The sequence below is a fragment of the Austrofundulus limnaeus genome, unplaced genomic scaffold (genome assembly GCF_001266775.1).
Source record: "Austrofundulus limnaeus strain Quisiro unplaced genomic scaffold, Austrofundulus_limnaeus-1.0 Scaffold127, whole genome shotgun sequence".
NCBI lineage: Eukaryota > Metazoa > Chordata > Actinopteri > Cyprinodontiformes > Rivulidae > Austrofundulus > Austrofundulus limnaeus.
In genome coordinates this window covers 685851-699244 of record NW_013952529.1, presented here as the reverse complement: position 1 = coordinate 699244, position 13394 = coordinate 685851, and the positions used below count along the sequence as shown (strand labels likewise).

At 41.4% G+C, this 13394-nt stretch overlaps 2 protein-coding genes across 2 annotated transcripts in view; both read left to right on the top strand.

Moving 5' to 3' along the window:
• The window catches only part of ccdc71 (coiled-coil domain containing 71), a 16383-nt gene extending 7336 nt beyond the window's left edge, over positions 1–9047 (top strand). Inside the window, exon 2 of the mRNA XM_014015334.1 lies at positions 5575–9047. Within this exon, the coding sequence (XP_013870788.1) occupies positions 5585–6613 (1029 nt within the window). The 5' untranslated portion in view covers positions 5575–5584 and the 3' untranslated portion in view covers positions 6614–9047. The remainder of the gene's footprint in view (positions 1–5574) is intronic.
• LOC106522354 (tripartite motif-containing protein 35) overlaps positions 1–13394 on the top strand; it is a gene marked incomplete at its 3' end in the record, with an annotated part of 221193 nt that overhangs the window by 95462 nt on the left and 112337 nt on the right.

The window sequence follows — 13394 nt, the reverse complement described above, 5'->3', positions numbered from 1 at the left end:
ATAGCAGCTGCATTCTGGTGTGATAAGCTCTATGTTTTATATTCAATTAACGTATGATCTGATTAGTCGACTAATCGAAAAAATAATTGGTGATTAATCGATTGTTAAAATAATCGTTTGTGGCAGCCCTAACTCGAAGTATAAACAAGATTTTAAGAGGTCAGGGGTGTTAATTGCAGTCTGTCAAAATGATGGACGGCCTTCAGATTTTTCCGTCATTGTATAGGGTTGGGCATAATCGTATCGTGTGCAGTAAATCTTCAGAAAAACATTAATCGATTACTTTTTGGCACTTGACGATTAATATGATTAATGCCACCAGGCAGACTGACTGGGGACTACTCTGGTCAGTCTCTGTTGCTCCTCACTGCTTCAAATAGGACGAACAGTAAAAATAAAGTTCTGTAATTTATTTATCTATCAACACAATTTAAAATATGATGTATATCCTAAAATCTGTAATTTTCACACAATTTTGAAATTTTTTTTTTACAAAGAGCAAATCTTTCCCACTGAATTGGTCATCACTACGAAATAAGGGTGTCCAGGGACTCCAGGGGATTAATCGTCAAAATTAATCGTTATCGGCTAAAGACCACAATTAATCATGATTAATTTTTTGCCAATATTGCCCAACCCTATTGTGTTTAAAAAAAAAAAAGACTCGGTCAAATACGGAAAACGGTTGTGTAACATCGAAGCTTCGTTAGATCTGAGGAGATTCATTAGGAATCTGACTGTCAATCAGCGTTCAGACCTAAAATACCATAAAAAGAACAAATGTGTCAAACGGAACGTGGGCGTTCCGCCACTAACGGTTCCTTCTTACAGCCATCTGTTTTCTTTTTCTTGCGATTATTATCTGAATTTTGTCTTGTGAGCAGACAAAATGTCAGATTGCTGTGATTCGACTAACATAAGTTATAAAATATGATGTGGACTGCAAATTACCACTCTAATTGGGAAATAAAATGTGACTGTTTAGATATTTCGTACTAGCTACACACCTGCTCAACACAGCAAGAGCATGGTCCACAGAGTTGTTTTTAGTTGAAGGGTTGAAGGAAGAGAAGAAAATGTTAGACAAGGAGGAAGATCTGTCATTGAGAAGAAAAGCTTGTTTTTCGGTGCCGCCGGTGTCTCCACGCTGTCTCTTCCATGCACAAAAAACATGCCATCTCCTTCCACAATTTCTTTTATTATCTGGCAACGCAGAGACTCGGCCAGCTGCTCCTCGGTGAAATGAGTGCAGTGGAGTCGACCCTCAACAAGCCCACAAAGTTCTGACAAATCTCACAAAACCAGGTGCACACACCTGTGTGGGAAATGGTGTGAACAGAACGGGTACTTAGAGGAGGTAGAAACTAAAAAATATTTATAACTCAATTATGTCGGTGAAATGCTAGATAACAATATGACACTTCTACATCAATTATGGATATTTTTATTGCTGTGTGTTTAAATATTGTCAGATTTAAATTCAGCTAATATATCTACGCATTTATATCATTGTTAAAAACGAAGCAAGAGAAAACAATAGATCTAAATCCCAGCGGGGAAACAAATCCTGACAACGCCAGCACAGTGTTGTTAAACACAAGCCCGGGATATAGTGTGAAAATTTCTTTAAATATTTATTCACTGAAGAATGTATCGGGCAGAGAACCTGTCTCACCTCAGATGGCAGAAACCTGTTCTAAAAAGGACTTTTACCTGGCGGCCCTGCGTAACTTCTGTGGTCGATCCAATTCAAGTTATTTGATTTAAAACGTCCACTGTAGTTCATTGAGCTCAGCAAACAAAATATGAGTTAGTTACAGATGTGTAAAGATTTATTGTGTTGTAAGAGTCGTCCCAAACACATCGAGCAACTTCCTTACTGCCATTTTAAGATGCTGAACATCACCTGTGATGACAGGACGCTCCTTTTAGAGGACGTTTATAAAATTGTTGAACTAAATCTGAACCTGGAGGTGATTGATGAGGCTTTTCTCTCCACAACTCAAACTAACAAAGCTTCTGTTAGCAGGTGCAGAGGGGTCTTTTTGTTTTTGTTTTGTTGTTTTTCTGTGTGCTGTAGTGGCCGTACGAGGAGTCTGATTACACTGCTGCTGATGTTACACTAACCCCCACCCCACCTCACCCCACCCTGTGAGCATTAATCAGCCTGCCCATGTGAGCACAGCTGCAGCAGCCTCGCTCAGGTTAGCTGCTCGTGTTCAGGAGCCTCTTTAATTAAAGCGCCTCACGGTGAGCTCAGATTCAGGAAGAAGATTTTAAGGTCCGTGTGTTTCTTGGACCAAGAAGGAAGAAGTCAGGTCAGAACATTCTGCCGCCAAGAAGACATTTTTGGTTTGTTTTTAAAAGGGGCATTTAAAAAAAACATTCAAGATTCTATATTTTCAATACAAACGGCCTCACTCATTCAGTACTTTCATAAATGTGACTTTGGTCATGCAAACCAAACGATTTTATTCTCTGATCATTTGCGTTTCACTTGGTTCTTGTCGACTTGCATCTTTTCTGTTCAAGTTATTTGTGACCCATCATATCGAAATGAGGACTAAGTCAAATTTGGTCAAAATGACCTAATTACATTTTCAGATTAATGGCTTTAAAAGCTACATTTTGATACCTGGATCATTCTGATATCATAATTAAATCCATATATATGACTTAATTTGTCTTGTTGGTAACAATAATACATAAATATTTGGTCTGAATCCTAATTTTGTCATTTTGATTTTTGATGTCCTTATAAAGAGGAAACTTCAAATTACAGCAGGTAAAATAAGTATTGAACACATCACCATTTTTCTCAGTAAATATATTACTAGAGGTGTTAATGACATGAAATTTTCACCAGATGTTGGTAACAACCCAAGTGATCCATACATACAAAGAAATCAAACCATAAATGTCCAGAAATGAAGTTATTTGTAATAATGTGGAATGGCACAGGGAAAAAGTATTGAACACACTTACTGAAATTTATCTAATACTTTGTACAAAAGCCTTTGTTGTCAATGACAGCTTCAAGACGCCTCCTGTATGGAGAAACTAGTGGCATGCATTGCTCAGGTGTGATTTTGGCCCATTCTTCCACACAAACAGTCTTCAAATCTTGAAGGTTTCGTGGACCTCTTCTATGAACTCTGATCTTTAGTTCTTTCCATAGATTTTCTGTTGGATTCAGGTCAGGTGATTGGCTGGGCCATTCCAGCAGCTTTAGTTTCTTTCTCTGAAACCAACTGAGAGTTTCCTTGGCTTTGTGTTTGGGCTCATTGTCTTGCTGAAATGTCCAGCCACGTTTCATCTTCATCATCCTGGTAGATGGAAGCAGATTTTTATCAAGAATGTCTCTGTACATTTTTCCACTCATCCTTCCTTCAATGATTTGAAGTTTGCCAGTACCATATGCTGAAAAACAGCCCCACACCATGATGTCCCCACCTCCAAACTTCACTGTTGGTATGGTGTTTTTGGGCTGATGTGCAGTGCCATTTGACCTCCAAACATGATGTGTATTCTGGCATCCAAACAGTTCAATGTTGGTCTCATCTGACCAGACTATATTCTCCCAGTATTTCACAGGCTTGTTTAAATGTTGTGCAGCAAACTTTAAAGGAGCTTCAACATGCTGTTTCTTCAGCTGTGGAGTCTTGCGTGGTGAGCGTGCATACAGGCCATGGTGGTTCAGTGCATTACTTATTGTTTTCTTTGAAACAATCGTACCTGCTAATTCCAGGTCTTTCTGAAGCTCTCCACAAGTGGTCCTTGGCTSTTGGACAACTCTTCTGATAATTCTTTTCABTCCTCTGTCAGAAATCTTGTGAGGAGCACCTGGTYGTGGTCGGTTTATGGTGAAATAATGTTCTTTCCACTTCTGAATTATGGCCCCAACAGTGCTCACTGGAACCTTCAGAAGTTTAGACATTCTTCTRTAACCGATGCCATCATTATGCTTTGCAACAATAAGGTTAACCATTAACCCTGATCCCTCAAGCATTTTTTAATGTAGAGAATTCGCAAGAACTAACCGTCCCAGACCCTGAATTTAACCAATATAAGCTATGTACAGCCTATACCTGACCCCATTATCTCAAATTAACTATTATCCCTTACCACAGACCCTAAAATTAACCATTAATCCTGATCCCTCATGTTAACCTCAGACCCCGGACCCAAAGAGCCCTAAGTGATGCAACCCGGAAAAGCCGCGGGTGGCACCCCCCTCCCCCCCCCGCGTCAATGTGTTACGAGTCCGACATGAGAATGTGTTAATTTGGCACAATCTTCTCATAACCTGCTGGCCAAACATTTTACCCCCCTCCACATAAGAATATTGTGTATTTGGTCTGAAGGTCGTGGGAGTGTTTGTTTATGCTGAAAGTGCTCCGATGCTGCCTTTTGTTTCAACCACTCACTTAAAAAAAACTACTTGCTTCCAGAAGCTGACTGTTGTAGGCTACCTGGAAGCAGGTTGATCGGTCCATTGGTTGGTTGATCCGTTGGTCGGTCCATTGGTTGGTTGATCCGTTGGTCGGTCCATTGGTTGGTTGATCCGTTGGTCGGTCCTTTGGTTGGTTGATCCGTTGGTCGGTCCTTTGGTACGTTACAATTTCAGAAAGCTGTAACTTTCACATAGAAAGGCTAAAATACACCAAACTTAGTATGAGTCATCCATTTTGCATACCCGACCATACTATGGGGTCATACAACGTCATCAAAGCCCCGCCCCCTGACAACAGGAAGTGACCTTTCTTTATTTTGCTTGAAAAGTTCCATCTCTGACTCTCTTGACCTAATCAGCAACAAATTGTGTCAGAACACAGATAATAAGTTCATCTCACTTGTTGTCAAGCACAAAGATTCTTTGGTAAAAGGTGTGGTCATGGCGGTGTGGCAAATCAGACATCATGCAGTTGACATACGTTTGGCTCCAAGTTCCACATATTTCAGCCAATCTGCACCAAATTCATTATGAGGCATGGCCTAATTCCTCCACAGCGCCCCCTACATTTATTTAAATAATCAGCCCTAAGCCATGCTTGGACCTGGAATCATGACATTTGGTACCCATGTGTAACGTCTCAGGACCGAGTCATAGTCCAACCTCCACAGGAAGTCGGCCATTTTGGATTGAAGCTTTGTTTATTTTCTTTCACATCTCTGAGCTAACTTCCCCTCCAGCTTTGAACATGCAAACTTCACATGCTGCTTCTCTCAGCACTGTGGTGTGATGATGTGGGCGTGGCAGAGTGGTGAACGTTGAGGCCTCGCCCTTTGCACACGGGTAGTTCTGAATCACACACGCATGATCAGATCCGTGCTCAATTGTGTGTGCATCATCAGAGAGACTTGCTCAACACGTTTGTGTTGTAGTTTGACAGAATCACTTCAGCCCCCCGTCCATCCGTCTGTCTACCTTTTTATGAGATGATTTAAGTAATGAAGGCCTGTGATGAGTCCAGGTGGTCTCTACTGGATGGTGATGGGGGACATCAGTGATAGATGGCGTCAAGCTCGATCTTGTCTAGTTTGTACTTATTGTGATGTTTTTTTTGTTTGCAGATCCAGAAACATGGCTGACGCACCTCAAGCTCCCGTGGTCAGCCAGCCATTGGCGTTTGCCAACGAGGAGCGGAGGGCCATTCACTCCTGGTCTCGGATCTCATCCGCGGGGCACAATGTCCTCCTGGACGCTCTGAAGATCCTCAGCCCGAAGTCCCGAGACCTTTCCAGCACCGAGGATCTGGTGACCTTCCTGCAGGAGCTGAGCGAGGAGGGCCACAAGCCCAGCGTGCTGCGCAGCAAGGACGTCTACCGCTACAGGTCCTGCACGAGCCAGCCCCTGACTCGAGACATGCTGAAGCTGGCCAGCAAGAATGTCCGACCCACCACCAAGAAGAGGAAGAGAAAGCCCCAGGCCAAAAAAAGGGAGGTGCATCCATCCTGGAGCACGTCGGAGAGGAGCAATCCCAGGATCCGAGGAATCCGGCCCCCGGGGGCGTCGGTGGACCGTCACGCCATCGTGTGCAGCCGGACGCCCAGTCAAACTGTAGAGCTGTCGCCGGCGGACCTGCAGCCGTGCCTCAGACTGACCAACATAGAGGGTCTGTCCGGCTTCCACACGGCGAGACTCCAGATCCAGACTGTGTGGGACTCTGAGACGAGTTCCGTCACCTTCCCGCTGCAGCTGCACCCCCCAACAATTTCAGGAATACCTTCTCAGCCTTCTCAGAACGGTGACGGGGTGTCCGCCAAAGCCGTGGCCTTGTTCAGCCAGAAGAACCTGTCCTGTCCCATCCGCCTGGACGGCGCCCTCATCGGAGACTCCGCTCCGGTCTTCTATGCCAACGGTCGGGGGTTCTCACAGGCCCACACGGACCTGACCAGCAATGGCTGGAGGGGCAACGGCCTCCACCGGGAACTAAGGGACGGCTGGAAGGACAAGAAAGCTTTCAGGCAGAAGGTGATCAAAGTGGACGACTCTCGCTCTGTGGCCGAGGCCTGCAGGAAGGCCCAGAAGATCCTACAGGTCAACCTTTCTCCGGTCATAGAGATCCAACCTCTCAACCACGTGCTAAGAGACTTCAGATTTCAGAAGTGACCCCCCCCAGCCCCTCCACTAACCCCACCTCCTTTAGCAGGTGTTCGTGTTTTCCATTCGTTAACCTCCACCGTCCGTGTCCAGATCCCACGTCTCGCCTGAGTTTCTGTTGCTGCTGGGATCAGAGAGGATCCCGTGGAGCTCCTGGGGTTGAAAGGCATTTTCAGATGGGCGATGCTTTTCCTAGCAGGCTGGGAAACGTCTGTGCGTCCGGCGGCTGCGGGACCCTTCTGATGTTGTTTACGCCACGCCGAACATCAGAACGACTCTGGTGCTCGTTTGGAAGCAGCGTTCGCCGGAGGAGCCGGACGTTCTGCCTTTTTTAACCAGGCACTGAATGTGGGTTCAATATTTAAAAATCAATTTATGTGTTTGGAAATTAGGGATTTTTTTTTTTTAACTTTCTTGCATCAGCTGCGTTCCGTCTGCCACAAACTATCTTCAGAGAGAATTTAAAAATGAAGCTGTTGTTTAGATGAAAGTATCAGGTGTCCAATAGAATCAGTTTAACTCACAGGAAGGATTGAAACTGTTTCTTTTATGTTTTTGTTTCCACTGGAGGTCAGGCCGGCTCTGGAGAGGAGAAGCAGCAGAAAATCACACAAAGCTGAATTAGAGCTGACGTTTTTCACAAAGTGTTCCTTCGTTTCAATCATTCATCAACCAGAAACAAATAAAACAAAAGGTTTTGTGCAGGAAATATGATTTAAACATAAATGTGTGAAAACTACTACATCTACACTGAAATGAACATCAGGTTTAGGAGTCTGTAATTTCAGATTAAAACCAGATTGAAGTGGATGCTGCACAACTCTGATCCTGGTTTTTAAAATTGAGTGTTTTCCTGAAACGAGGGTTTGCTCTCAACATAAACAACTGAGTCTGGAAAGCTGGAGTCACGGTTTGACCCGAATTAGGCTGCAGGTAAACAAACACCTGGCAGCTGGTTAGTAATATTTAAGTTAAAGACGCGTTAACCATTAATAGGAAAACAAAAATTGTGTCACTTTATTTATTGTGTTCTTATCTTTTTTTATGATTATGCAAAAAAAGTTTTCATGAATCAGTATCAAAATGTAAGAAATACAGCATAATTTAGCTAGCTGGCTCGTTAGCCTTGGGGCTCAGTTCACACTACCCGATTCTGAAAGAGCTAACGAGCTAATGGCTAGCCCGAATGTGACCAGAGGATTTTGTTTTCGTAAAGCGTCTCTAACCTCCAAAAATTTCAAATCAATTCAAACAAAATAGATTCCACAGTCCTTTACCAACGATGAAATTTAAAAATATTCCTGCAGGAAGTGGCTCCAGGTTGAACTAGAAGTGCTATAGCTTGCTGCTGCTGCTACTTGCAAGTCCAACATAATTAAAAACAAAAGGTTTTTCTGTTAGCCATTAGCTAACCAGTTCAAATGATTTATCCAGACAGAGGTTCAGAGTATCTGCAGCAGGTCAGATAAATTTGTTTCTTAATTCCACTTCAAAATGTAAAAATTTTCATTTTAATTTTGGATTTAAAGGTGTTAAAATCTTTGTTGGTCTGACGGTCACCCGGTCCACCGCTATGTTTTCTAACACCGTGTACTCCGGCTGCAGCCGTTGTTTTTTTTTTTTTTAAAGTGCGCTGCAGCCGTTGACTCGTTTCACAAATAAATATTTTTATTTGAGCCGAAGCATCACTGGATGTGACGGATCTGTTTGTAGCTCATTAAAATAAATAAAGTATCCAAGATGAGTTTTATGTTTCTGAAATAGAACTCATTTGTTGCAGCATTAAGAACATTTTAAACTAGTCGTAAAACCAAACCAGTGCTACCGGTGCTAGCTTCCCTCAGAATGCCAGGAGTTCTCCTTCAGGTCGGTGCGACACTTCGGTGGTGGCTCCGCTGCCCCCTGCTGGTTGGGATGTCGATCCTCCTGAAGCAGTGAGGAAACCCGTCGTGTTTTCTGTCGTCGTAACAAACCCCCTTTCACGAGACAAAAACTTTATTTCTCTGCTGATACTCAGAAAAAGTAGCTGAATGGTTCCAGTCCATTTTGGGCCTTTTGGAGCGAAAGACCAGGAAGGCATCTAATTTATTATTATTTTTAAATAGAAAACTATTTTATCAAAAACAACACTGAAAACTGCAAATATTTGATAAAACGTTTTATTTAAAGCTTGTTTTTTTTTTTCAGAGATGCTATGAGTTTCCAGACGTGTTTTCTGTTTGAATCCAGGGTGTTTGATCAGAAACTCTGTTCTCGTTTCCCAGTTTAAACTCGTCTGTTCTGGTGAATTCCACATTGGTGCCCCCTCCAGTCAGTCATTTTCATGCCTTTTTCTAGCTCCTGCGTTTTTGTCTTGTACGTGCAACATTTGTATTATAATGTATTTCCTACATGATCTTTGAACAACCTTTTTTGTTCAATAAAAAATGACCTGAAAAAAGTATTTTTCACTCCACCTGCTTTCACATGGGAAACATTTATTTTTCTTATGTCATCAGAACTTGGTTGATCATATCTGCAGGTACCTGCAGGGTTTGGACCAGGACGTATTGTCAACCATTGTTGCGCTCAGTGGTACAGCTCTGCTAATCCGCTAATAGTGAAACTAGCTTATTGTTAGTGATATGCTGTGCTAACTTTGGAAATATTTAGTACAGAGGTGTCAAACTCACACAAGGAGGCCAAAAATCAAAACTTGGTCCAAACAGGATCAATTTCTGCCAATATTGATCAAAACCTTTAAATAATGAATTATTCTTTTAGAAATACTAATTTTCCAAATTTTGCTTTATTTAGCATTTAAGATAACACAACGAATAAAAAACAAAAATTAATTAAAATTAAGGCATTCATTTCTTATGCCTTACTCTCTACCAACAACTTCTCATTTATTATCTTAAAAATACATTTTTTCACAGCAAATCAGCTTTAAAAAAATTCCTCACTAGAAGTTAATTATTTGACCTTTAAAATAAGAAAATACAAAAAAGATAATTTAGTTTGGTTCTCTGTTGCTCGCTCCACAAAAAATCAAAGATTACTGAAAAATTCAAACTTCTTGCCTTAACGTTGGCATGAGAAGAACGCACTAAAAACCATGACGAGAAACTACAGTATTTCACATTTAAAGTACTGCCTACGGATTTAAAAAAAAGAGGCCAGATTTGTGTTTGAGTTTGACACGTGATTCAGCAGACGGACTGGCTTCTGGTGAGTTCACAAATATAAAACTGCTTTAAGAAATTTGTCCCGAATTAAAAAACACCAATCAGTCCTGAACGTCCATGTGTTAGCATGTAGCATCTTTAGCAGTAAAACTTAGATTAGAGCATCGAAAATAAATAAAATAATGTTTAACAAAATTTTAATAAATACAAAAAGCATATGACTAACATCAAACAGTATTCATAAAAAAAATCGAAGAAATGCTTTTATTCTGAAAGGGGCGGACAAAGCATCACAAGTTAGAGCTATTAGAGATTGGCTGATTTGCCACAAATGATCCCGCCCACTTTCAAATTAAACCAATAGAAAACCTGTTTGTGTCGATCCCACCAGTCGTCTTAGCAGTTAGCTTTAGCTTCCACTAATTTTCTGTTGTTAGTAATCCTAACGTTAAGGTTAGCTGTGCCCATTGTTGGTTTCACTGTTTTTAAGTTTTCAGAGTATGGTAAGTATACGAGGTTTGTCAATGGAAACGCCGTTGTAATTGCACCAATTGACCAGGTAAATTTACGCCGTTATTCAGCCCCGATGTATTTACTGTAAACAGGTTTGTGTTAAACTTTCCTTTACGATCATAGAGGTGAAGTAATCTCTGTGTTTACCCAGTTGACCTAACTACCAAATGGTCTACTAAGTACTGACATGGTACCTAACGGTGGGCAGCACTAATCTAAATGTTACGTAGTTGCACTAACCCTAATAATTCAAATATTTCTGTCTCTTAATTCTAAAGCACTAATATAATCAAGTTGACACATGGAACATTTTTCAGTCAACATGAGACAATATTTACTGTGTGTAGGATGATGTCACTTGGCAGGCCAAATGGGAGTCACCTGCAGGCCACATTTGGCCCGCGGACCTTCAGTTTGACACGTGACCTTGTAGATAAGTGACACATAACAAAATGTGTGACAGCTTTCACACTCGACTGTTAACTATGTTGATCAATAACAGAGACCTCAGTGCTTCTAAATTTAGCCCATATATTTAGCAAGTGTTAATCCACTAACTTTTTAAAAATGGCAAAAGCCCTAAAGCACTAATCAAGAAATGAATTCCCCTATTAGTGCTTTAGTGGAACTGCGCCCACCACTGGTACGCTGTACATGCTGGGTACACACAAAGTACATACTCAACAGCTCTTGTACTTGATCTGTAAGGAATATACTTGGTGTTTCTTTGGTCCAGTCGGTGTTAAACTCTGATTTATGTGTCAAACTCAGGAGACCTGCGGGCCAGATGTGGCCCACAGCATTTTATCCAGCTGATGAAAACTTCTCAGATGAATTAATGTCATTAAAGAAGCTGTTTCACAGCCAGAATTGACCATAAACTAAATTTCCCATAATGCACGTTGGTTATTTTACTCTTGAAATGACATCGTCCCATCATCAGGTGCTTAAAACTTAAGCTTTTAAAACTGTTTCTGTGCAGGAAATACCAGGTAGAGCTCAGTTTTTTTCTCAACTGGAGCAACGAGACAAGGAACCATGTTTTCTTCGATGCTCATGGTCCTGCTGTAATTAATCTACAATCATAAATGTGATTATGTTGCGTTTGTTTCAGATTTTACTTTATCTGAATTTAAATCCTCAATGATTTAATAGTGTAAACAAAACACTAAGTTGTCGCCATCGACTGTTCCTCGTATATAAATTTTAGTTTTAACCCTGAAACCTTTAAACACACAAAAAAGAAGAATTTACTATTTTTTTGTTAATAAGCTTCGGAGAAGAGTGGGATTAATTTTTTTTTACTTCTTCCCATTCCTTTTCAAACATGTTAATTTTGTTATCACTATCATTTTTTGTTTTGTTTTTTATACGTTTGAAATAAATACTTTCAATGTCCTTCATTGGACACTAAGCCTGACAAGAGTCCATTGTGTCCACATATTGAGGACGACTCCTGGTCTGTATTTATGTGACACCAAGTAGAAGCTCCTCCTCCACAAAAAGGATTTGTTGCTCATTTCGAACCAGTGTAATAATAAAAACAGATCAGGGTTTGTATCCAGTGTGAGCTTCATGCTCCACGTCTTGTTTCCTGTTTTGGGTGCATGTCTGCAGCTGCGTTACAACGCCACCTGCAGGGCTGGCAGACTTATGTTGATGTTTGTGTGGGAAAAACCTGATTTTAAACAAACCTGAAGAGATTGTTTAAAAAAAAAAACAAGAATTTTATCTAGACTTGTTTTTTGTCTTGTCTCAGATTGTGAGTTCTGTCCTTGGAAGGGATCAGGACGGGTTTGGAACCAGTCCAGGCTGGTTCTGGGGTCCTCTGCGGCAGCAGTCAGCCAGTCGGTGTGGAAGGTCAGGGTCTCCGGTCTTCACTCCCCCCTTCATCCCCCACGGCGTTGCTTTCCTGCCAAACCCAAGCTGTTCTCTGCAGCTCGGCTCTTTGTGTTGGTGGGGGTGGGGGAGCTTCCACCTCGGTCTTCGTCACAGATGACCTCATCTGAAAACATCTTGAGGCTGATGATCCTCCTGTTCTGAGCGGTTCCTTCCTCTTAGGCAGGAGAAGCTGAATGTTGTCTGTTTTAACAGCAGCTGAGGTGAAGGGTTAGATTTAAGGTGGTCTTCAGAGAGGGAGGGAGGACCTCTGCACAGATCCTCTCCTCTGCAACAATCATGGCTGCTTCCGTTTCAATACTGCACAACATTTTACACACTAAACAGTACAACAAAATATGAAACACACAAAACAGAAACACTATTAAAAAGATGAGTTTTACGCCATCTTGAATTCTGACCCACAGGGAATTCCCACTGAATGGGGCATTCCACTTTAAATTTACGACTTGTAAATGGGAAATTCCCATTTCCCAGTACAAATGGGCTGCTGCAAACATACATCTCACTGCAACAAAACTTTCTTCAGCTGAGTTGATAAACATACTTTTTGGTCCATGAAAAACGGATCTTGCTGACGGCGCAATGAATTCTGGGATCCCATCGGCCGTGTAGGATACTCAGATGCAGCCGATGTTTTCAGGGACGGCCTACGGCGTGGGGCGGTGACTTCAGCTGCAACCCGTGAACTGACACAGCTGTAGTCGATGAAAATGCAGCTAAATAGAGACTTTGACGAATTTCACCTCAAACGATAGACTTGAATAAGAACTCAAACCCTGTGCAGCTCCACCTAGTGGTGGAAAGCTGTCATTTCACCAGTAAAATAAACAACATGCATTATGGGACATGAAGTTTATGGTCAATGCTGGCTTTCAAGCAGCTTACTTTAAAGTGTCTGTAACATCAAATTTTTGTAATAATATCAATGCATTTTCGGAAAGATAACATAGATAAAATGTAAAAAAGATTTCACGCTGCTGAGATGAACAGTTGTTGAGATATTTGCATGTGAAGGAACAGGAAGTGATGTCAAAGGGGAATGCCTGCAGGTGAACAGAGCGTTGTTACAATGGCTAACAATACTGTAGAGAATAATCTGAGGTTTCTTTAAAGAGTAAATTACCCCAAAATTAACTTTTTTTAGCTGATAAACTGTCTAGAATGTGTCTAAAATGTTATATAGTACTGTTTCTGTGCTAATTTTGATG